The sequence below is a fragment of the Alosa pseudoharengus genome, unplaced genomic scaffold (genome assembly GCF_046254945.1).
Source record: "Alosa pseudoharengus isolate Yale_2024_CS ecotype anadromous, Long Island Sound unplaced genomic scaffold, YU_APseudo_1.1 YU_APseudo_1.1_scf_8, whole genome shotgun sequence".
Classification (NCBI taxonomy): Eukaryota; Metazoa; Chordata; class Actinopteri; order Clupeiformes; family Clupeidae; genus Alosa; species Alosa pseudoharengus.
In genome coordinates this window covers 39,666,034-39,692,728 of record NW_027468870.1, presented here as the reverse complement: position 1 = coordinate 39,692,728, position 26,695 = coordinate 39,666,034, and the positions used below count along the sequence as shown (strand labels likewise).

At 40.8% G+C, this 26,695-nt stretch overlaps 1 protein-coding gene and 1 long non-coding RNA gene across 2 annotated transcripts; both read left to right on the top strand.

Moving 5' to 3' along the window:
- The first annotated feature begins 8,171 nt into the window (after positions 1-8,171).
- LOC143111783 (uncharacterized) lies at positions 8,172-10,139 on the top strand. The gene is made up of 4 exons (XR_012984612.1): positions 8,172-8,419; positions 9,258-9,466; positions 9,566-9,724; positions 10,055-10,139. It is a non-coding gene; the product is annotated as an uncharacterized LOC143111783 (long non-coding RNA).
- A 2,283-nt stretch (positions 10,140-12,422) lies between these two features.
- On the top strand, positions 12,423-25,918 carry LOC143112357 (protein insensitive-like). The gene is made up of 4 exons (XM_076274630.1): positions 12,423-12,518; positions 14,148-14,347; positions 15,876-16,086; positions 25,507-25,918. Exons 2-4 carry the CDS (start codon positions 14,162-14,164, stop codon positions 25,545-25,547), a joined length of 438 nt encoding a protein of 145 aa, XP_076130745.1. The 5' UTR covers positions 12,423-12,518; positions 14,148-14,161; the 3' UTR covers positions 25,548-25,918.
- Positions 25,919-26,695: the final 777 nt, after the last annotated feature.

Below are 26,695 nucleotides of genomic sequence, written 5' to 3'. Positions count from 1 at the left end.
TTTTTCCTTGCCACAGTTGCCATATGGCGTGCTTGTGGGGGGTAAGAGGGTTAAGGCTGCCAGTCTTATGACATGTCATTTTCTATATTTTTGATATGTTGCTGAGTGGATCGATCATAAACGGCCCCAGCAATGAAGAAATGTGATTGATAATGACTGACTGACTATTATTTTGTTACATGCTTCAAATGTAAAGCACTTTGAGCTGCATTCTGTGTATGAAAGGTGCTATACAAATAAAGCTTATTATTATTATTATTATTATAAGTAATGAGTCAAAATCACGCACAACTTAGGCGGCGCTCTCTTCCACCATCTAGCCTGGCCCAGCTAGATGGTGTTCTCCCCCAGGTGCTCGTGGTTCAGTCCAACCAAAAGCTCAAAAAAGGAAAATTAGAAAATTGACGCATCATTTCAATTTTTAACTTCTGAACAGAAAACCGTAACTGTGCTTAATTGAAAATCAAAATATGCAACAATAACCCATTTACTGTGCCGTCCTAAAGAATGGATAACGGATTTTTAAGCCTATTTTTATATTTTTTCATGTGAATTCTGCAAATAGAACATAGCACTGCAAAGCGTTACACGGACCCTCAGTATTGCAAAAGGTGCATTTATCATCAATATCTAAAAATTTAGAGAGATGAACATTGGTAGAGTAAATATTATGAAGAATCCTAATATGTTTTTATTTTATTTTATTATTTATGCAAAATTTGTGAGGTAACAACCAGGCTGTTTGCCACCAAAAGTCTGAAAATATACTGTTCCAGTAGGCTTTCCCTCTAGGGGAGATTTTTCTCTTTACACATAATGTATTGCGTATATGTTTGTTGTTGCATTCTGAACTAAAAATATTAATACCGTTAATCATCAGAGGAGGGTTAAGTCTCAATGATTCTTGATAGCTGAGGTGACATTTCATCAAAAAGGATAGGCCAACAGGAATAGCTTTGAATACAGAGTTATATTCTCTACTTGTAACTGGAAAAGATTTGGTATCAAGGAATCGTTCATAGCTCAGCAGTGTTCCATCAGTGTCAAAAAGATTATTAACATAAACAACACCTTTATCAATCCAATTTTGCTTAAATAATGATTTATTACTTACTGTTATGTTTTCATTATTCCATATAATTGTTTTATGTGGTGAAAAGTTATGGGAGTAACATAACTTCCAAGCTAAGAGTGCTTGTTGATAAAATTTAGAGAGTTTTATCGGGAGTTTGGGGAGACTAAAGTTACAAGAGAGTAAGAAGTGAAGACCTCCTAACCTCATAAAAATATTGTATGGAATAAAAAACCAAATTGATTGTGGAGCTTTGAGACATTCCTTTATCCATTTAACCTTAAATGTATTATTTAAGTCAATGAAATTTAACAATTCAAATCCTCCTTCTTTTCTGGGTCCTGACAGTACATCTTCCTTAAGTAAGTGTTTCTTATTTTTCCATGTGAAATTAACAAGCATTTTGTTGATTTCTTTAAAGGAGAAGTTCGGTGTGAAATTGACCTTAGCTGTACTGAAAGATGTTGCCGAGTACTTACATGTGTCCAATAGGCACCTTCGCTCACCCCCTAGCATTCCGAATTACGCCGTTTTTAGCCAAGTAGCTGTGGGGGGCATAGCGTAGCCTATGCAACTAAATCGCTATTTTTACACCATTAAAAAGGTTCCAAGTAACTCCACACTGCGTTGGTAGACTTCTGAGGGTCTTGGAACCTTTTTAATGGTGTAAAAATAGCGATTTAGTTGCATAGGCTACGCTATGCCCCCACAGCTACTCGGCTAAAAACGGCGTAATTTGGAATGCTAGGGGGTGAGCGAAGGTGCCTATTGGACACATGTGAGTACTCGGCAACATCTTTCAGTACAGCTAAGGTCAATTTCACACCGAACTTCTCCTTTAAGGTTTGAGTCCTGAACAAATAAGGAAAGAGCAGGATATACCAGTCTTGAAATACCTTCAGCCTTGGTTAAAAGAATTCTTCCCTGAATAGATAGATCACGTTGAAGCCATATATTCAATATATTTTGTGCCTTTTTAATTCTGGGGAGGAAGTTGATCTGTTGTCTTGTTACACTGTTTTTTGTCACATCAATACCCAAGTATTTGATTGTTTTCTTGACCGGTATATTACAAATGCTTTTCTCTTCTGCATCATGCAATGTTAAAATTTCACATTTACCTATGTTAAGATGTAAACCAGAAGCCTTGGAGAATTCATTAATCAATTCTATGGCTGGTCCAATTTGATATTTATCTTTTAGAAACAAAGCAGTGTCATCTGCTAGTTGTGTTATTCGTAATTCTCTTTGAAATATAGATAGACCTTTTATGTTAGGGCTATTTACAACCTTTAATGAAAGTAGTTCCACAGCAATCAAAAATAGAAAGGGTGAAATTGGGCAGCCTTGACGCACAGATCTGTTGACAGGAAACCTTTGGGAAGTTGTTGGATAGATCATTAAGTTACTATTGATATCTTTGTAAAGCATTTTGACAACTGAGATAAAATACTCTCCGAATCCCAACAACTCCAAAGCTCTAAAAATGAAAGGATGTTCCACTGTGTCAAACGCTTTATAAAAGTCAAGAAAAATCATAACTGCCTCTGCATTCACATGATCAGAATAATCAAGCAAATCCAAAACTAATCTTATATTGTTACTTATGTGACGGTTAGTCATGAAGCCTGTTTGAGTTTCACTTATTATTTCTCCAAGGTCTCTTTTCAGACGCCTGGCAAAAATAAGTGCAAAAAGTTTATAATCTATATTGAGAAGTGTTATGGGCCTCCAGTTATCTACATACAGGGTATCTTTGTTAGGTTTGGGTATCAGGTTAATCAATCCTTGTTTCATTGGGGGCCAAGCAGCGAAGCTGCGAGGCAACCCTTAGTGTTTCTATGATTTCTTATTATTAGTGGGTTTGATCCAGCAAGACCACAGCATGGCTGAAAGCCATGCTGTGGGCTTGCGGAGCAAGCCCACTATTGTTCTTCTTAAGTTTTCTTATTATATCTTCTTTTTCACCCACTTTTTGGCCGAACTACTGCTCCTAGACCGTTTGAGCTATCGACGCGGTTCGAACTCCAAAAATTCAGGCCCGAACCGGTGTAACTTGCTTGTTAATTTCGTGTCGCTGGCCCTTGTCGTTTTCGCGGTATTCCCGTTTTTCGGCGTTTTTGGGCCCCATTGAAATGAATGGCGGAATGTTCAAGGATTCTAATTCGATTGTGACATCACAGCTCTAATTGCTTAAGCTTGCACCTGGAAGAGTTCTAAGCCACCTGGCAATGTCTAATGGGCTGGGCTGGGCTGTCTGTGTATAATGAAGGTGTGTGCATGTAACTTTTGACCCGTATGTCCGATTTTCATAAATGAGGTACCGTTGGAATCCTTGGATGAGGCCGAGTTCCATGCCCCTGATCAAACCCACTCTTGCAGTTCCTCGGAACCGCAATTCTAGTTATTATTTAACATCTTTCCTCTGCCATTGGAGTCTATGGCAGCCCATAGAACCGTCTGGTGAAAAGTTGTGAAATTTGGCACACTGATTGGGGACTCACCAATATTTTATTTCACCAAGTTTTATGCCTCCCTGTTGAACCCTCTAGCGCCACCAACAGGCCAAAGTTGGACGTGCGTTCACGCACGTAACTTTTGACCCGTTTGCCCGATTGTCAAAAATGTGGTATCGTTGGAATCCTTGGACCAAGCCGAGGTCAACGCACTCTATGACGTCAATTTCCGCCATGATGGATTTTCCGCCATTTTGGATTTTGTCAAAAACCTTTAAAAAGTTTCACGCCTCACATAGTTTGTCCGATTTTCACGAAACTTAGCACATAACATCTTCACACCAAGCCGCACAAAAGTTATCGATTTTCATCTTCGGAACTAAAACCGTTTTCCCGGAACAGCCAAACGAAATATGCGGCGAAGCCGCCAAACAGGAAGTGAGCTCATATCTCAGCAACCCTTTCATCTGTCATAACCAAACTTAGTACATGGACTTATAACCCCATCAGTAGGGCACTCAAAAAATCTGGTGACCTTTGACCTCTAGGGGGCGCTGTAATTAAGAAATATGCCTATTGGCCTGTAGCTGCTGTTGTGCTTAGAATTAAAACGCACTAGTGGTGTCTGACAATACTGTGGAAGGTCCTTAGGCCGACCCAAGCCAACTTGTGATGTCATCGTAATTGATTTGGTCGCCATATTGGATTTAATCAAAAACATGAATAATTATTCGCAAGTCACAAATTTCAGCTGATCCACACCAAAATTGGCAGAGACCATCTTCAGACCATGCCTTATCAGTGTATTTTTTTCTGGAACAATTGACAGAAGCGTTCGCCTGTAACAGCCAATCGAAATTTGCGGCGAAGCCGCCAAACAGGAAGTGAGCTCATATCTCAGCAACGCTTTCATGTATCAAAACCAAACTTAGTACATGGTCCTCAGGACCCACCAGGAGGACGATCAAGAAATTTGGTGACCTTTGACCTCTAGGGGGCTCTGTAATTGGCAAAAATGTATTTTGGCCTGTAGTTGCTGCATTATTCTGCAATGGAGGTCAATGGCAGCCCATAGAACCGTCTGGTTCATCCTGATGATGCACAAATAATTTGGTGACCTTTGACCTCTATGGGGGCATTGATATCACAGCAAGCATGATCATATCTCAATCGATCTTTTATTTTTGATGTGAAACTGATACAGCGAGTTCCGTTCAATTAATTCTAATGCGTGCGTGCATGGGTGGGGCAGGGTGGGACGGGCAGGGGCGATTGTGGCGGTGAGTTGGCTGGGTGAGGGGGCGGCGACACTCAGCCCTGGTTCAGCCACACAAAATCAGTTATGTTTTGATGTGAAACTTGACCTTGTAACTCAGCCAATCTTGGGTTGTTTTACATGGAACTTGCTGTGACTGCTTAATTTTATATGCCTGATGCAACGGCATTGAGTTACATGGCAAATCTGGCCTGCTGAACTGCCTGCTTGGCCCCCACATTGCTGCTTGCAGCTATATTTGTTGTTGTCATTTCCTTATTATCAATACACTCTTTATACATATTCATAATAGGAGATTAAATAATATCCCCAAAAAAAACATAAAACTCTGTGGATAAACCATCAATCCCTGGAGATTTACCAGATTTCATATGCTTTAGTGCTTCCAGCAACTCAGAATTTGAGATGGGTTGGTCGCAATTCATTCTAAAATGGTCTGAGATGATAGGTATAAATTCTCTGATATTGTTTAAGAATTCTTCACATTGTTCTGTTTCAAATTTGGATTTATAAAGTTCTCTGTAAAAAGAGCTTACGTAATCGGCTATATCTTTGGGATTAGTATTGACGTTATCATTTATTTTTAAAGCAGACATACTATTCCTTTTTCGGTTACGCTTTTCCAATGCAAAAAAATAACTGGAGTTCTTTTCACCATTTTCTAACCATCTCGCCCTTGATCGAATGAAGGCACCTTTAGCTGCATTGACGTATAAATCATCTATTTCCATTTGAAGTTGCATTAGTCTAGCCTGTTCAGAGTCTGATAGATTATCCTTATTCAATAAAGGTTCCAAATTATTCATAATTTCTCTTTCTCTTCGATTACTGGCCTTTTTTATGTCTTTACTGCGCTTAATAGCAATTTCTCGTACCTTAAATTTAAAGTACTCCCATTTCTGTATACTATTTAATTCATTACGGTTGAAAATGTCTTGGGCTAATATTTTAACCGATGACTGAAAATCCCTATCTTTAATTAAGTTATTATTTAACTTCCAGTATCCTTTTATGTTTTTAGCAATGGTCTTGGAACCAGTCAACTGTATAGTCACCAGCTTATGATCAGATAATGGGGCATATGAGTGAGACACTTCAGAAACATACTGCAGGCATGATGTCGAGGTTAACCATAAATCTATTCTAGATTGATGCGTGCACCTGGCATTACACCAAGTAAATTCTTTACTGTCAGGGTTAAAGAACCGCCATACATCTGCTAGAGATAGCTTTTCACTTAAATAAAGAGTGGGTTTGAATAGACGATTGTGTGAAGTTCTCTCTGGAATCCTATCCATCAAATCATTGGGAGCATCATTAAAATCACCTCCTATAACCCAGTATGCATTTTGGTATTTCCCCTGTATATTCAGCAACATAGAATGGATCTGAGTGAACATGACTTTAGCCAGAGCAACATCGTTGTGGCCATATACATTACATAATATGAAAAGAGAGTTATCGAGTTTAATTACAGATATTATCCATCTACCCTCATTGGACTTGATTGTCTCTAAGATTTCACCTGAGAATCTGTTAAACATGAGTGCAACACCTGCTGAATGATTTGAAGCATGACAAAAATAAGCCTGATCTCCCCATTGAGCTTTCCAAAATGAAATGTCTTTTTCGCATGAGTGTGATTCTTGTAAGAAAATAATGTTGGCATTTGTTTTTCTGATAAAGAGGAATATTGCCTTGCGCTTAATATTGTTGCGTATACCTCTTACATTGAGTGAAATCATTTTTAATGAACTGAACTTAAAATCTGCCATGACAAACTTAAAAAAAAAAAAAAAAATTGAAAAAAATAAAATAAAAAATAAGGTACTGTGTTAGAAAAAGAAGAAAAAAAACGATAAGACTGTAGCCTAATTGGCTAGCTCTTGCAAAAAACCTCTAAGAACTGCTAAAGAGTAAAGGGTACCAGTATACATCCAACCTTAAACTATACCAAGATGCAAAAATCAGTAGTCGAATATAAAAGACTTATTATATTAAGCCTAATCATTTTAACAAATCAACTTATCAAGATTTAACAACTGAACATATTCCATTTAACAACTCAACCAACCTGCATGAGTCAAACAAGACTACTCGTGAATAGAACGATTGAAGAGAGTAGAAAGCCTATGAAGACATGGTTGATTAAACAGGCTCCTTAATTGTTTCTGCAGTGAATCTTTTCCCCTCGATGATGACATCAGGTCCTCGCCAAGTCGTCTTTTTCCCCTCTTTACGTGCCTTGTCAACAAGAGGCCAAAGTTTATTACGACATTGTCTCTCCCAATATGTCAGATCCTCAGCCATACGCAAGTTGTGATCTGCCAACACTTTGGCCTTCAGTGAAGCTCTCCATATTTTCTGCCTGAAGGTGCGCAAGGAGAACTGGATTAACACAGGACGTGCACCTCCATTTTCTCTATGGTTTCCAACTCTATGAATTGTGTCGATGAGGATATCCATCTTGTTTTTTTCATCTGGAGCTATTTCCCCTAAAATCCCGTAAATCTGCTGTCTTAAATCATCGGAAGTTTCGTTGTTTTTTTCAGGGAGATTGTGAAGTCTTAGATTCCAACGTCGACTGTAGCGTTCTGCTTCTTCAATTTTCATATCTTGCTCAGACAGCCGTAACTTAACTGCTTGCACTTTGTCGTCAGTCGTTTTTGTTAAATGTTCTAAGCCTTCCATGTTTTCTTTGATGGACTTAATGTCCGCGGTATTCTTGCCGATCTTGTGCTCGAGGGAAGTGAATCTGCTGGCTAGATCATGGATAGCTTTTAATATGTCTGAATTAGATACCTCTTTTTCGTTGACGATGCAAATTTTCTTGTGATTCGGACTTGCTACAGGCGTCTCAATTTGAGGTGAGCATATTGATGCAGATTCTCCCTCCTCAAAATCCATTAGCAAATTCCCTTTTACTTTCTTGTCTTCTTTACGTTTCATGATGATGCTCGATTTAGGCTAAGTCTACTCTGCAAGTTGGCGGGCTTGTTACTCCAGTCTTGTTCAATTATGCTAGCGGGCTTGTTAGCAAAAGCAGTTCATAGCATTAGACAGTCAGATTCGAAAAGTTTGTTGTTGATATTAATTCAGTCCAAACGTTGATTTCGTTATTTCTCAAGCTTGACTAAGTTCTAATTTATCTTGCATTCCTTCCGACTGGTATATGACTATTTATACTTACAAAGAAAGCATACAGTACCCTAAACTTCTTCAGAGCTTAACACAAGGCGTGTGAATTGGTCGCCATCTTGGCTCCTCCCCCACCACGACGCGCGAGTATAAATGGTTACGCGCTTCTGTGACGTCACATTGTCGCGCTACAGGTCGGGTGCGTCGAGTATAACCGGGCCTTAAGTCTTTTGGGCGACCTGTGGCTTAATTATGATTTGCCATAATACATAAAGGGCGCCATGCAATTTTGGCTTAGTTATGGCCTATGTCTAGTTAACCAGCTGAAAAGTTGATGAGCGGGACCGCATCGCATGACTTACGGGCGCACTGTGGCATCTCTCTGGCTTGCCAAAAGGCTGTGCAAACGCCGGGAATTTTGAACATTCCATGCCCAGAAGCCCAGTCTCACATCAGTTTGCCGGCAGACAACGTAAGGTAAGTCGCGTTTATTCTCATTTTAAAAAGACATTGTCATTGCTAACATCAAGTTACTCAGAATATTCGTTTATATGTTATAAACGCCAGTCATGCCCTCCACACCGTTATATGTAAATAGCCTGTATGCCATATAATTCAGTGAGCCGATCATTGGCTACCTTTGTAGCCTATGAAACTGCATTTAACGTGCATGAAAGCATTTTAGATGTGAAGTATGGCAGGCTAAATGTATGTACGTTACCTTCGAAAACATCGCGAAATGCAAACGGGATCTGCTAGCAAGTTGTAGGAAATGAACATAGACAATAGGCTAGTAGACATAAACAGTAGGCTATAAGATATTTAGGGGCAGGACTATCATAGGCTACCTGATAAACCGTTGGCCCAACTTGCTGCTAACTCCTGGTTGATTGAAGGATCTCGCTTTCTAAGCAGTCCACCAGTGTCTGTAAAGCCACCATACATTGCAGCGAACTCCTTCACGAATTCACATTTTGATGACAGCCCTACGCTCTGTTGTAGGCGTGTTTTCAACCTTTGCTATTTTGTGGTTGAATCATAGATAGATAGATAGATAGACAGATAGATAGACAGACAGATAGATAGATAGATCATTGATTCCCAAGGAGAAATTCCATTCTGATATTCTTGTACTGTTAGGAATATCAGTAGGCTATGATTTATTCAGATGTCTAGTGCAATAAAATTAAGGATAGGCCTATCAATTAACAAGTAGGCTACAGGCTACAGATAGATTTGTACATACACACATACATGCATTTAGGATTATTTAAATCTGCCTGTTAATGCTTAATGTTTTTTTTTTTATATATAGCTCTTCTGCGTGATCTGTTGGTAAACCAACAAATTCTGCTGGACCAGCAGAAGACCATGATCCGCATTCTTCAGGACCTCCACAAATCCATCCGGGGAGGTCAGATGTGCACCACCACCAGGCATACTGCTTATTTTCCCCTGGGGGATGAGGGGGCACTGGAGGTCTTGGAGCACGACCTCGCAAGCAGGGACCTTCACCAGGAATTGGTGAGCTCCTTTTGATTTCTCTTAGAATGGTATGCTGAGTGATTTATCAAACAATAGTACTTTTATTTTGAGTAAATAATACCACTGGTTCTTTTATAGGTCATCACTCTTGGATTGGCAGGGGGAGTGGATGTGAAGGACAGTATCTGGCGCATACTGAAGCAGGCCATTAGGAACAATCTGGCCAAGAAATGTCATGGCGGGGATTGAACGGGAAAATCCCGTTTGAGAAATTACATCTCAAATCAGTTGTTATGGGTAAGCATTTAAACTGTTCATCACTGTTCACAAATATCCTGTTCTCGGCTCTGACATTTTTTTCCCCAAAGGCTCCTGTAGCTATAGGGATATCAGGCTGAAACCATCATTCAACTGTCAGCCAATTCTTAGTAGAATTTAACTGAACTCAAAGCATTTTTGCAATGTGGAAGACAACAGAACCTTCACACCTATCTTCCAGATGATTAGTTTGTTTGACAATGCTTACAGTTCACATAGTGAAGAAGATTGTAGCATACATTATTGCTGTTTAGAATCTGTTAAATCACTGACACTGAAAACTTGTTTTGTGTATGTTCTCATTTACAGATGCAGTGAGGAGAAATCCATCCTGCTTATCTGCTACAAACAAAGAAATTGAGGAGGCTGTGAAGAGGTGGTTTTACTGGGCTGGGGATAGGGAGGGTGGGAGGAAAAACCGCCAGCTGCCTCCCAACCAGGAGCAACAAGCAGAACAGTTTTAATAAAACATATAATTTTAAAATATTTTGCTTAATTTAATTTTTTTTGCATAACACACAGAACCTAGTTTAACCATATAACTTAATATGAGCCTAGAATACTAGGACATAGTAGGTTTAAATAAATAAATAAATAAACAAATAAATAAATAAATAGAAACACTTTGGGTCAGTTATGGCAACATTTTGGGTCAGTTATGGCATCACTTTGGGTCATTTAAGGTCTCTTTTCGGCAAGGTTTTGGGGCTTTGGCAACTCTTTGGGATATGTCTGGCTACATTTTGGTATTCCAAAATTGGTTTTGGCCGCCTTTTGTTTTTCTTTTGGCATGCCTAATTTGGCCCAAATTTGGGCCGTACATCATCCCAAAGCTTTGCCAAAATGGCATGCCAGTTTTGGCCCAAATTTGGGCCAAAATGATTTTGCTATCTGGGTATGTACTATTTTGATCCCGGGAGAGAACCCAGATAGCAAAATCATTTTGGCCCAAATTTGGGCCAAAACTGGCATGCCATTTTGGCAAAGCTTTGGGATGGTGTACGGCCCAAATTTGGGCCAAATTAGGCATGCCAAAAGAAAAACAAAAGGCGGCCAAAACCCAGCCAAAACCAATTTTGGAATACCAAAATGTAGCCAGACATATCCCAAAGAGTTGCCAAAGCCCCAAAACCTTGCCGAAAAGAGGCCTTAAATGACCCAAAGTGATGCCATAACTGACCCAAAATGTTGCCATAACTGACCCAAAGTGTTTCTATTTATTTATTTATTTGTTTATTTATTTATTTATTTAAACCTACTATGTCCTAGTATTCTAGGCTCATATTAAGTTATATGGTTAAACTAGGTTCTGTGTGTTATGCAAAAAAAATTAAATGAAGCAAAATATTTTAAAATTATATGTTTTATTAAAACTGTTCTGCTTGTTGCTCCTGGTTGGGAGGCAGCTGGCGGTTTTTCCTCCCACCCTCCCTATCCCCAGCCCAGTAAAACCACCTCTTCACAGCCTCCTCAATTTCTTTGTTTGTAGCAGATAAGCAGGATGGATTTCTCCTCACTGCATCTGTAAATGAGAACATACACAAAACAAGTTTTCAGTGTCAGTGATTTAACAGATTCTAAACAGCAATAATGTATGCTACAATCTTCTTCACTATGTGAACTGTAAGCATTGTCAAACAAACTAATCATCTGGAAGATAGGTGTGAAGGTACTGTTGTCTTCCACATTGCAAAAATGCTTTGAGTTCAGTTAAATTCTACTAAGAATTGGCTGACAGTTGAATGATGGTTTCAGCCTGATATCCCTATAGCTACAGGAGCCTTTGGGGAAAAAAATGTCAGAGCCGAGAACAGGATATTTGTGAACAGTGATGAACAGTTTAAATGCTTACCCATAACAACTGATTTGAGATGTAATTTCTCAAACGGGATTTTCCCGTTCAATCCCCGCCATGACATTTCTTGGCCAGATTGTTCCTAATGGCCTGCTTCAGTATGCGCCAGATACTGTCCTTCACATCCACTCCCCCTGCCAATCCAAGAGTGATGACCTATAAAAGAACCAGTGGTATTATTTACTCAAAATAAAAGTACTATTGTTTGATAAATCACTCAGCATACCATTCTAAGAGAAATCAAAAGGAGCTCACCAATTCCTGGTGAAGGTCCCTGCTTGCGAGGTCGCGCTCCAAGACCTCCAGTGCCCCCTCATCCCCCAGGGGAAAATAAGCAGTATGCCTGGTGGTGGTGCACATCTGACCTCCCCGGATGGATTTGTGGAGGTCCTGAAGAATGCGGATCATGGTCTTCTGCTGGTCCAGCAGAATTTGTTGGTTTACCAACAGATCACGCAGAAGAGCTATATAAAAAAAAAAAACATTAAGCATTAACAGGCAGATTTAAATAATCCTAAATGCATGTATGTGTGTATGTACATATCTATCTGTAGCCTGTAGCCTACTTGTTAATTGATAGGCCTATCCTTAATTTTATTGCACTAGACATCTGAATAAATCATAGCCTACTGATATTCCTAACAGTACAAGAATATCAGAATGGAATTTCCCCTTGGGAATCAATGATCTATCTATCTATCTGTCTGTCTATCTATCTATCTATCTATGATTCAACCACAAAATAGCAAAGGTTGAAAACACGCCTACAACGGAGCGTAGGGCTGTCATCAAAATGTGAGTTCGTGAAGGAGTTCGCTGCAATGTATGGTGGCTTTACAGACACTGGTGGACTGCTTAGAAAGCGAGATCCTTCAATCAACCAGGAGTTAGCAGCAAGTTGGGCCAACGGTTTATCAGGTAGCCTATGATAGTCCTGCCCCTAAATATCTTATAGCCTACTGTTTATGTCTACTAGCCTATTGTCTATGTTCATTTCCTACAACTTGCTAGCAGATCCCGTTTGCATTTCGCGATGTTTTCGAAGGTAACGTACATACATTTAGCCTGCCATACTTCACATCTAAAATGCCTTCATGCACGTTAAATGCAGTTTCATAGGCTACAAAGGTAGCCAATGATCGGCTCACTGAATTATATGGCATACAGGCTATTTACATATAACGGTGTGGAGGGCATGACTGCGTTTATAACATATAACGAATATTCTGAGTAACTTGATGTTAGCAATGACAATGTCTTTTTAAAATGAGAATAAACGCGACTTACTTAGGTTGTCTGCCGGTAAACTGATGTGAGACTGGGCTTCTGGGCATGGAATGTTCAAAATTCCCGGCGTTTGCACAGCCTTTTGGCAAGCCACAGAGATGCCACAGTGCGCCCGTAAGTCATGCGATGCGGTCCCGCTCATCAACTTTTCAGCTGGTTAACCAGACATAGGCCATAACTAAGCCAAAATTTCATGGCGCCCTTTATGTATTATGGCAAATCATAATTAAGCCACAGGTCGCCCAAAAGACTTAGAGGGAGCTTTTCCTGTGCCAAAACAAGCCCAAAGAGGCCAAATGTATACCAAAACAAAGCCAAAATGATTTGCTATCTGGGTATGCTTAGGCTATACCTGTGTTTCTAGCCTCCTATAGGCTACGTATTACAGGTGAGACATGGAAAAGCAGTTTTAGACAAATGAGTTTTGCCATGCGTTATCCTATGGAGAGTGACGGCCTGTGGGTCATGAAGGGCAGTTTTTTGGATGTGCAGTAGCCTTACCCACGTAAAACAGAGTGAAATAACATTTTGTATAGAAACATTATATCATTGGATACATATATTTTTCTAGCTATTTAGACTAAACGGCATAGTGCATGGTATTTCCATAACCGCGAGACAGCACTTCACGATGACGGCAATGAGTAGCCTATACAGACAATACGCAATCTATCTGAATATCTGCAATTTAGCAATCTATCTGAAATAACACCTATTTGAAGCCCATTTTTCATGTAACATATTGTGTATTAGTGTAGGCTACATAGCTTAAACTGTGTAGGCTAGGCTGTTTAAACAGTAGGGCCTATTGCGAGTTTAATGTCAGCATGTCGACTTTAAAGTCGACACGTCGAGATTAAAGTCGACATTACATTTCAACTTTATTCTCGAAATGTCGAGTTTAATGTCGACATGCTGACTTTAAAGTCAACATGTCGAGTTTAATCTCGCCATGGCAAAAATATTTTTCTTCTTCATGTGTGGCCCTAATACTCCGTCGTACATGTCACACCAGCTTGATGAGATCTACAATATCTTAATTGATATGAACCATAGAATTAGCAGGCTGGAAAAACATATAATTACAAGTAAGACTCAAGTTGTTAAGTTACAAGTACTCAAGTTGTTGTTTTTAAGAGCTCTTCTTAATATTTTATATTGTTGGTTGGTTTAATTTCCAAGTGTATTATGATGGAATATGAATATCTAATTTAAAACTAAGTGGGTATTAATTAATTATTTTTTCATGTTATTGTACAGACCACAAAAGGTCTATGCCAGCAGGAGCGTCAGTACCACCAACAGTGCAACACCCACTGGCTGCACCACCAGCACCAGTGCGCCAACCAGCACAACCAACACCAGTGCGCCAACCAGCACCACCAGCACCAGTGCGCCAACCAGCACCACCACCCCCATCAGCAAGTGCAACTACCATCTGCAGCACCAACAACACAGATGTATGTATTGTGCTTGTGTGGCCATGTTGGTGGCACCCATACAGAAAAATAACATATCCACATATATGCAGCTTGAACATATTCCAGTATAAGCACATCTATGTTAAATATATTTCAAAATAATGTATTAAATATATTGTAGCCATCTATTCAAATATAAGCTGGATGTAGCTACATGTGAATATATTTTTTCCCTTGATTTTTCTGTATGGGCAGTAGGAATCACAATATCACCTGCTCATTAACATTAGGATAGGTTATAATTAGGGCTGTCAAAATAACACGTTAATTGCAATTAATTAATTACAGAAATATTAATATGCTAAAAAATGTAACGCTGATTAATCACATTTCAATAGTGACATTTGACCCAGTGCAGTCTAGCTTTCATGACTGAAGGAAGCAGACGAGAAAGCACTGCTTTGAATGAAAAATTTAGGTTAGGCCTAAAAAGAACGCCCAGACCAATATACTTTTGACAGGAGCATCAATCTACTATTTCTGCAGTAAGGAATTTCCGTTGCCTACCATAGGAGTTCGTCATGTCTGAAGTAGCACCTCAATGCAAAACAATCCAGAGTTAGGCCTACGAGTTAGCACACTGATGATGATAATGCTAGCCGCCAGCCTTGTCAAAGTTAACTTTGCTAACGTTTTGCTGAGCCTACCCTATGACCGACTAACTAACTAACCAACAAACTCCCTTAATAAATTGACTACATTTGTTGCACACATTTGTTGCAACAAAAAGTCTTCAAAAGTATGTAGAAGGTGGTTACATTTATTTCCATTCCAATAACTTCACACATTACATTTCCATTTGCACTTGTAGGCTATGCTGCTTCAATTTCTTTGCTCCTACTATTTAGTTTATTTTCTTGAACTGCTATTTCTTATCCTGGACTGTCACCTACTGGATAGAAAAGGCAACAACCTAGTAATTATGTGAATTAAAATCTACACGTTTGAATGGCCAAAAAAAAGATAAATCATAGGTGTATTTCCACACATTACCTTGGTGTTAGGGTAGCCTACTCTGCACGTACCTGCAGACAGTGAGTGGTAACTTCAGTAATTTGCATTTATCATGCTAAAAATCTGACACCAAGCACTATGCTGATGCCTATCAAAGGGGAAATTATAATAAAAGAGAGACACGTTGAACTTTAAAGTCTATAATGTTGGTTTGGTTGTTCATTGATTCGCTCATCTGCCAAACTTGTTTTTAAGATATGTTTATAGCAAAAATGGATGCATGGAAATAATTTAGATTAATGTCACAGAGTGTGTAATTAATTAGATTAAATGTTTTAATCGATTGACAGCCCTAATTATAATAGTCTCCCTTTACATAGAAAGGTTTTTTGTGGTTTAGGGAGCATAATACTAGGGATGCTATCTCCTGCTAAATGTCATTTTTGTAGAGGTCTGTGGAATTGTTTTTGAGTCATATCTAACAACAGTTGTGACTGACACAAGTGAGAAGTAGTAACCATTTCGTAATCAAAATTCATGTGTATATCCACAGGTTCATATAGGACCTTCCACTTCAATAACCCAGCTTCAATATGGTTCAATCAAGTGGTTTAATGCTAAAAAGGCCATGAAGGACCTTCTTCTGGCCGTGTTTGGGAGGAGCATACTTGCCAGCCACTCCTACACTGGCAAACGGTCCAATGCTTTCCGGGCTAAAGCAGCTAAACCCCAGCTTAACCCGGTCAAAGTGAGCGACATTATAAGTGAGTAAAACTTTATTTTTCCCTCACAATGTAATGGTTGATATATTGACTTTAAACTGTTTATACATTATATACAGTACCCTCCACTGTAATTGGCACACCTGTTAGTTTCTGCATTTTCGTGAATGAATCATTCTAGCAGTTTAGCTAACTTCGTGTGACACTACCGTTCGCCAAGAACTGATCAAGTGAAGTGAGCTGACCTGAGGCTGCGCAGCGCTGAAGGCAATATGTAAAAGTGTTGAAGGCGGGACAGACAGACGTAAATAGACCTTGCAAAATGCAAACATGCGTGCAATCAAACAACTGCATATAGGCCTATGCCATGTAAAAACGTGACATTATTGTGAATTCAATTTAGCATGCATTTTTTTTTAAACTCATGTCGTAGCTACGGCCCGGTTAGGAATGTCCTGCGGCCCGGTGGTTGGGGACCGCTGGTCTAGAAGACATCGCATAGGAAGCGTTTGCTCATTGGCAAGACATCGCCGAGATGTCGGCAAATCATCGAAAACGACAATGAGCCAATGTTTCAACGACTCATCGTTTGCTCATTGGCAAGACATCGCCGGGATGTCGGCAAATAATCGAAAACGACAATGAGCCAATGTTTCAACGACTCATCAAAGCTATGCCCACCCCTGGCTTATACGACCTTTATTTATTTAGGTCGGAACTTGAGATTGCACATTTTACACTAGGCTATAAATTATTAGATCTATAAAGACACAAGAAAGATGCCAGAAATATTTTCAATTCATTTTATTGAATGTTTAAAAAAGTCTGAATGATGAAAAAATGCTGTTAGAAAATGTTCCCCCAAAAATCAGGTTCTTCTCCTGCAAGAGACAAAAACAACAATTAATTCACTGCAACACTTTTATCTTTAATGTCTAACCTTACCGATTGCTGTTAATGCATTTTCATAGATGCAGAGAACCACTACCGAGCTCGGAGAAATAGATTTCAAACCCATTAGCATTACCTCAGCTGATATTTCAATCAAGCAGAGGCGAGCTAATGCCGTTAGCAGTACTTGGCTAGCGCGCTAACGCCGGCCAAAACACGAACTCTGGAAGTGAATAAAGAAAGTTGGGACTGAAACGTAGCCTATTTGCTTTGGGAACTTCGGCTGATGCATCTGTGCATTTCCTCTGTGAAAAGGCGTTATGATGACACGACCAGCAGGTTAGCTCAGCCAAGACAGTAACGTTAGCCTAGCTCCCACTCCTCTCCATACAAAAACGACAGCCTTTCCTGGGTGAAGTCTCACGGTCAAATAATAACTTGCTATTCTTACACCCAAGCATATTGCTGTCCTTGTACCAGTAATCATGGATGTAGTGTTGTTAACATTTCGCCATAGCCGCTAGCTAGGTTTAACATATTTTCCAGTGTTAGCTCAACTAGCTAACGTGAATTAGTTCACAACGAAGTTGTAATTACCCCAAAACAGCTCTTTATAAAGTAATGTACACCAAGACACTACCACACTACCAGACACTCCTGGCCTCCTTCTCAGCCAGCATCACTGCTGCTAAGACGGCTTTCTACAATGACAAAATCAACAGTGCTACAGACACTCGAAAACTTTTTTCAACCTTCAAATCGCTACTCAACCCTCAGATGCCTCCTCCTCCATCCAGCCTTACTGCAGATACCCTCGCCTCATTTTTTACAAACAAAGTGGCGGCAATCAGCAGTCAATTCTCTACATGCCCACTCAACGCATCGGACTCAGATACCGCACTCCTACAACCTCTAGGGACTGCTAGATCATCTTTTTCAGCATTCACGCCTCTCTCCGAGAATGAAGTATCTAGACTCCTGACATGCAGCCGTCCTACCACATGCTCGCTGGACCCTATACCTACGAGCCTACTTCAGTCCATCAGCCCGACCATCGCACCAGCTATCACACACGTGATCAATGCCTCGCTAACCTCCGGCACATTTCCAACAGCGTTCAAAACGGCCCGGGTAACACCGTTACTTAAGAAAGCTTCTCTCAACCCTGCTCAAGTCGAGAACTACCGCCCTGTCTCACTCCTGCCTTTCTTATCCAAAGGCATTGAACGAGCAGTCTCCAAACAGGTCTCTGACTTCCTTTCACAGAACAACCTTCTGGATCCAAATCAGTCTGGGTTCAAAAGCGGCCACTCTACCGAAACGGCTCTGCTGTCTGTAACAGAAGCCTTAAAAGAAGCCAGGGCGACCGCTCGGTCATCAGTACTCATTCTGCTTGACTTATCGGCTGCCTTTGACACGGTTAATCACCGCATCCTTCTCTCTATACTCGCTAACATGGGAATCTCCGGTTCTGCTCTCTCCTGGTTTGAATCCTACCTCACAGGACGCTCATTTAACGTATCATGGCTTGGTCAGCTATCTGCACCTCACCATCTCACCACAGGGGTCCCCCAGGGCTCAGTACTGGGCCCCCTTCTCTTTGCTATCTACACCACCTCCTTGGGACAGATTATCCGTTCGCATGGCTTCTCATACCACTGCTATGCAGACGACACACAGCTCTATCTGTCCTTTCCACCTGATGACCCCTTGGTTTCAGCACGGATCTCGGATTGCCTCTCAGACATAGCTACATGGATGAAGGCACACCACCTCCAGCTGAACCTCTCAAAGACTGAACTGCTGGTCCTCCCAGCTAAACCTACCATACACCACGACATCAACATCAAATTTGACTCTCTGTCTGTTTCACCTACCAGGACTGCAAGAAATCTAGGAGTTGTTCTCGACAACCAACTAAACTTCTCAGATCATGTTGCCTCAGTCGCCCGGTCATGCCGTTTCGCACTCTACAATATACGGAAAATCAGGACTTACTTAAATCAAGATGCCACCCAACTTCTGGTTCAGGCAATAGTCATCTCACGACTCGACTACTGCAACGCCCTCCTGACAGGTCTCCCAGCCTGCGCAGTGAAACCACTTCAGATGATCCAGAACGCGGCGGCGCGCCTGGTCTACAACCAACCCAAGAGGGCACATGTTACCCCGCTACTCATCCAGCTACATTGGCTACCTATGGCGGCCCGCATCAAATTCAAGGCTCTAACGCTCGCCTACAAAGTAGTCTCCGGTTCTGCTCCCACCTACTTGAATGCCTTCATACAGACATACGCTACCTCCAGACCGCTGCGCTCCTCAGACGAACGACGTCTAGCTCTACCTCCGGTACGCTCAGGCCAATCCAAACTTTTCTCATCTGTTGTTCCTCGCTGGTGGAACACACTGCCAGTTCCTACAAGGGCAGGGACATCCCTCTCCATTTTCAAAAAATTCCTGAAGACCCAGCTCTTTAGAGAACATCTCCTCTCATAGCAACACTTACAACAAGTCTTGCTGATCCTAGCACTCACCAGCCGTCTTAAACTGACACGTAACTGTTAAAAACAGCACTCACTGATGCACTTATTCTTACTGTACTCTAATGTTTTTTAAATTGTCCTAATATTGTTGAGAATTGCTCTAAACTTAAACTGTTTACCATGTTGTTAGTCGCTTTGGCTAAAAATGCGTCAGCCAAATGTAATGTAATGTAATGTAATGTAAAAGTTATGGCTTAGCCTAGCAGGCAAATATATAAACAGTCATACAATTGACACAATGCCTATTTTCTGACAATTTACATGAGTGAATTTACCAACCTGAAAATCGCTGCTCCAGGAGGCTGATCTGACGTGCCTGGCTGCCTGCTACACACGCTAAAAAAAGAACAGATAGAGCGGGATCTGCTTTGGGTAGTAGCAGAGAATGTCTAATAAGGGGAGAACCGCCACTCTCGGGAAACTTCCGGTTTCTGAACTGGTTGCAGTTCCTGTTCTGGTTCCACATGAGGGCGCTCACGAATAAGTGCAGAATGAATGGAGGTCTATGGAGCTGTACCCCTCAAATCCACTTCTCTCGGGATATAATTTTTTGGCCAGAAATTGGAATGTTGCATGCGAAAGAGGGGGCAGAGAAAATATACACCGCTGAGTATTATATTTTTTGAGTCACTTATTTGTTCTAAAAAGCCTTTCAAATGTGTCAATGACGTCATTCATTAGCTGCAAGCTAGTGAGTTGTGGGCAACAACGACCCAACCTGTAAGAAATCGAAAGGACGTAAGTACTCGTTCATTCAACTTTTGACCTATTATCCATATTGATCTTGCAGAAACCACAATCCAATCTTCGATTTGTCAACGACAACCAGGTGAAAGAGACACATTTAGCCGTCTAGCGCCATAGACCCCCATTGTTTTTGCACTTATTCGTGATCGCCCCTAGCGGAACTGCAGCAGATTGCAGGTACAATGGAGTTAATAGGGAGTGATCCGGCTCTCCGTAAACGGGCTCTGGTAGTAGGAACGATCAAAAGCCAACATACATGGAAGCTGGGGTAAAAAAAACATAGCGGGATCTGCTTTGGGTAGTAGGAACGATCAAAAGCCAACATACATGGAAGCTGGGGTAAAAAAAAACAGATAGCGGGATCTGCTTTGGGTAGTAGGAACGATCAAAAGCCAACATACATGGAAGCGACTTCAGGCCGATACCCCTGCGACATTATTATATGGGAGGATTCCATGCTGATCTGAAACCGACATCGGGCAGATGTATGTGTGCTGTCTGGGTACTAGCCTCTGCGAGAGATCTGCTGCTGCCGCGACCAAGGAACTGCTGCTGACCTGCGAGCTGCCGTGATAGCAGCCTGCCCTGCAGTCTGGATTGAGTAGCCTAGCTAACGTCGAAGAACTCTCACCAAACAACAAACTGTCGCTGTCAAAGTCCACTGACCTGCTGATCTGCATGATCGCCCAACTGTTCTGTGCTTTCAGTGCTCCCCAGACTGCCAGTAATCTTCCTCCGACACAGCTGAGCGCCGTCGTCATCATCATCGGGACATCAGCCGGTTAGATGCAACGGACTATGTTAACATGACATTTTCTTTCAGTGTGTTTAGCGGAGTTTGTTTATCAACATAACCATTTCACATATTGGTTTCTGTTATGTTCAGGGGCGGAGCTACGTGGTGGCCAGGGGGGGCCACGGCCACCACTGGTCAAAGCTTGGCCACCCTGCTGGCCCCCCCAGCTCCGTTCAGTGAAAAGTAAAAAAAAAAGATTGCTGCCGTTTTCAACGGTACTTTGAAAGGAAGTGTAGCCTACGGTTCTAATCAAATCGTGAGTAGGCCTAGTGCAGCAGCAGCAGGGGACAATTCAAGTCATCTGTTAAAAACACTTGACAGTAGACTACTACTTACTTAACCTCAGTGACAACAGGTGAGTTGATGATGACTTGGAACATTAATGTTAATAAAATGTTAAAATGTGACACGAATCATAGCAAAGTAAGCTGCGTTGGGCTGTTCTTGTTAGGTAGGCTCTGACATTGACGTGTGAGGCTGATCAAAAATAAGCGGATGCCCGCTAAAGCTGTTACAAAAATATTTTGATAATATTCGGGTGAAATGCAAGCATATTAGGCACATATCTCCGGAGGGCTCCAATAAAAGTAGGCTAATAGTGTCTAGCCTAGGCTACTTTATAAAAACATAATTTGCTGACTGCATGTGGTTCTTGCCATAGCTGGTCAGGCAGAGCAGGCTGCTGCGTTGCCTGAGTTCTTGGTTACATTGCTCCGGTAATTGCAATGAGATGAAACCTTAACTGCGTGACAGAGCAGAAGTGGGGCTTTCCAACGAGACTAAACACTTGTCTGTGCGATCAAGTATGAAAATACAAAAAATCATGAAATTAAATCAAATTGCATCATATTTAGTTCACCTGCGCACCCACACTCTCGTTTGAATTAGGCTACTCACGAACCCGTGATCGCATAGATATGGCATATCAGAAGAAAGAGGAGGCACAGGGCTATCCATTGGTACCAAGTATATCAATCCTTCTGGGCTATAAAAACAGACAACGTGACTGCAAAATAACATCATGTACAAAAACCAACGCTGCACAGTCATTACTCTCATTTGAATTAGGCCCTACTCACGAACCCGTGATCGGATAGATATGCCACGCATGTCAGATGAAAGAGGAGACACAGAGCTATCATTTGATACCAAGTACATCCTTCTGGGTTATAAAACAGACGAAGTGACATCAAAATAATAACTTCATATAGCTCGACTTACTTACCCCACGTTTTTGTGTGTTGTGTGTGGTGGCAAAGCATGTTCATAATCCAACGCTATAATGTGTTTCTCTATGGCATAGCATGTTCATAATCCGGTTTTGAGATCCTAGCAAATTCCTACATGGCATCCAATTCAAGACTCACATTGCATCCCAATTTATTCGACAAAGAAACACCTTTTTCCCTTCACTTTGTTCATGGCTCATTGTTCTTGTTTGTGTATGGCACTTACAATGACCAGGATAAATGCTTCTAACTAAAGGTAGTGAAAAAGCCCTTAAAACAGTCTAGGGTTCTAAGGGTTAATGTCTTAATTCAGAGCCATGTTACTTACAGCCAAGTACTTGGAGTGGATAACAGAAAGAAATATAGTTTTGCCATCAGTATAAGATTAAATATCTGCATACCATATTTGTAGTAGGCTATTTATTATTGTTCTTTGAGTTAACATCATTTAAATATGACTGTTCAGGTTGTCTGTGAATGGACCTGTGTATCAGTGTTGGCTTTACACAATTTATTGCCATTATTAAAAGAGGGTATCCTAATCTTCAAAACTTTTGAGTAGTTTTCATATTGTAGTTTTGATTCCCAAGTGCCACCCCAATAAAAAGTCTGGACCCAGCTGGCCCCCCCTATAAAATAATCCTGGCTACGCCCCTGGTTATTTTGTAGGCCTAGGCCTAAGCTTAGGCTAGCGGTCACAGTGTTCTCTTTTGCCTTTTTAAAATAAAAAACTATTTTGAATATTACAAATTGTGTGGGTCTTAATTGTCTGATAGCTTAAATATAAATCACAGACCAGGGCCAGATGAGCCCCAGATGTAGAATATGAGTCTGGGCCAGATCCGCACCAAATGCCATGGCAATATTTACTGTACTGGGCCAGTTCTGGCCCAGATCTGTCTCTGATCCGTAATTCCAACCTGTTCCGGTATTGGCCCGTTGGAAGAAATGACCCCGGGGCAGGTCCGCTTAGAGCAGGGGTGTCAAACTCATTTTGGTTCAGGGGCCACATACAGCCCATCTGATCTCAAGTGGGCCGGACCAGTGAAATAATTGCAAAACATCCTTTGACAACTCCAAATCTCCAGCTTAGTTTTTTTCAGTAGGCTATGCTTTACCCTTCAGTCTACATTTGTAGCCTACATAATCACAAGGGATATATTAGATTATTACACATTTATTCAGAGAGGCCAATGAAATTGAAATAAAATGCATTTCACTCTCATAAACAACTGGTTTATTTTTATAGTTGAGTGGATAGGCCTACATTTTTACATCTGACCACCTGAACCAACTCACCACACTAAACTCAAGTGGGAGCTATGAAGAAAGTTAACATCCTGCCTTAAAAATGTAAATGTGCAAATGTATGAAAAATAAAATGAATTTAACAAACATAAGTTAGCAGTGCATGAGCAATACGATCAACTGATACGATTAGGTTACATCAGATCAAATAATTTTGTAGGCTAGGTGGCGGTGCTGTGTAATAGGCTATCCACCATAAAGGCCAGATCCTGCACCCATTCCGGGCATTTAAATTGCTACTGGTCTGCCTTTTTTCTCCAAGAACTGTCCAATTTCCTCTCGTAGTTCAAAGAAACGCTTGAGTACGGCACCTCGGCTTAACCACCGTACTACAGCGTGGTATGGTAAGCCAGACAGAATGCCATTATCACTAAGAAAACAGTCAGACCTCGCGACCTGATTAAATTTACAGTTTGCACAACCACACTTTAACATGATCCAAGTTTAGTGTTTTACAACACAACACTTCCTGGTGCAAAATACAATAAAATGCCCAAACATCTTGTCCTCCGTTTGCAGGCTGCACTTTGTCTCTGAATTTTGTCGCAACGCCTGCTTTTCTCCCGACAATGTAGCCAAACTGACAGAACAGGACCAGTCAACTCCGAACTATTTTTTTTGTTTTTTGGCTGCGCCTAGCGGCTGAATTGAGCATTTCGGTTATTTCTTTGAAAATTCATAACTCCTCACAGGAATGGGCTAGAGATTTTTTTTGTTGTTGACATCGTCAGAAATGTATTCTCTACAAGTCTGGGCCGGATTAAACTATCTAGCGGGCCGCATCCGGCCCGCGGGCCGTATGTTTGACACCCCTGGCTTAGAGGATCTGCGCCAAATGCTAATGAAGATCTGGACCAAATCTGGCCCAAATATATTTTGCTGTCTGGGTGATTGCGTTATCTTTCTAGCTTACGTTAGCCAGCTCATTCACATACATAGTTTTAACGTTAGACATGCTATGAGGGGGAACACGAACTATCTTGATAAAATACATTTCATACAGCATGGTAACTCTATATTCAGATGTTCTGGTTATCAGTGGGTTTAGGATTAACGCTCTTCAGGTGAAAAATGGAGGAAATGAATGTGATTATTGTTTAAACCTGATATAGATTAGCTTGCTAGATGGCGAGTTTTATGGCGTTATGAACTGAACCGTGGGCTGAACATGACATGAAGTAGGCTAGTGTCCACGACTCGTGAACGAGGGGATTTCAGTTATGAATTTCAGGGGAAGCAGTAGGAGCAAAACCTAGACTATTATAAGTTATTGTTGTTGTTACTGGTGCGTGGCTCTTGTGTCCCTTGCCAGCCCAGTCCTGTCCTGTGCCACTATCACTGTTCCAAACGGGACAGTGGCACAAGGCGAGTGTGGTACGAGCGTGGTCGTGGGACAGTATAGCGTCTGTATAGTAGCCTACAGTAGGAGTTTTTGCTCCAACTGATGATAGGTTTCAGTTCATTTAGTTTTCAGTAATTTTACATTTCGTGTTGGTGTTCTTGGTTAATAATTTTGATTGCTTTATCTGCCAAGTAATTTGCCAAATACATAGCGAAGTTTGCATGGAAGAGACTGACGTGACGGCATTGCCTTTCATTAGGTCAGGATCTTTGGATCTTTGTAAGTAGGCTCGGACAAATGTCTTTTTTTGGATAACTGAAAAGTGTAGTCAGGTTAATAGGGCATAGATCACTCTGAAAGTAATCCCCAACAAAATCATTCTTCATGTTGTTATTGTTATAGTTTTTGTGTGGACTTGTGCCACCCCCAACCAGCCTTGCAAATGGTTGGCTGTGTATGGGTATGTAAAACTCTTGCTGGCCTCTTGCTGGAGATGGCCTCTTAGGTTTCTGCTACTTACTTAATGTGTTGTCCCAAGTATACACTGAGTGTTACCTGCTTTGTTCTCTCCCTCCATTCTCCACTGTGCCTGTTCTGCTTATCCAGGACCAAGAATGCAGAGGAAAAGAAGGGTGTGCGATATATGACTGGAATGGTCAGATAAGATCATTTTTTATGTTTGAGGTCCACACGATGGGGCCCTTACACAAATGGAGTTGTGTTGATCCAGCATCTTCCACACCTCCCATAACACTCCCGACTCCAGCCAAATGTTGCATCCTCCTTACCATGTCCCTCTTATAGGTGTACAGAGTACACGGAGGGCTACCCATCCCTTCCACATTGTCTTTTGTGTAGTTCACACACAAGTGTTGTTCAAACTTTGGAAACTGAAATCTTTTTATTTTTTGGAAACCTAAATGAGTGTCAGACCTCCTTTTTATGTTGCAGTGTCACCATACCTTCCTCCCAGTCTTTTTTGCATTTGTTCCTGTTATTGTTTTAAACACACATTGAAAACTTAATAAAAATTCTATTGTATCAGGCATCCTTTTCATGCTGTAGTCTCACCAGCTGGCTGAAATATAAGTAAGTATTTTATTGAAATAGTTGATTGCTTATTGAGTTACAAGTGTGTTATTGAAACAGTGGGTGTCTTATCTTGCAGTATTAATCAAATTTTTCACATTTAAGTTGTTATTGATTCTTATTTAGCCTATGTGTTTTTGACATGTTTATGGCTCTTAAAATGTTACCAAGGCTGTGTGGTGGCCACCTATATGCTATTTCTCTAAAAGAACTGAACAGATTTAACGCATTGATAAAACTTTTTAAAATGTTGTTAGGCTACTGAATGGCATTCATATATTTATATATTTGATAGACGTTTATTGCTAGTCTTACAATGATCAAAGTTGTGTGGTAGATTTGGGAGGGGGGGGCATCTTCATTTCACCAAACGAACTGAAAAGGACACTGGATCTAATGTCCACACACAAAAAGGATACAAAATGCATAGCCTACGTTTTGACAATGTAAGTAAAGTATATGTAGCGTGATACAGTAAAATGTAGGAATCCAATAACAGCTCATGTCCAGCAAAACAAATGTTCAATGTTAGAACTACCAAAGAACATATTTTAGATCGATGTTGCAAACTAATTATACTCGCAATATATAATGGACCTTTTTCACAGCAGGCATTTTTGACATGATATATATGACAGGACCAGGTGTTACTAATGACATTAGTTAAGGTTCTGATTCTGCTACACTAAAACTGAACAGAGACTTC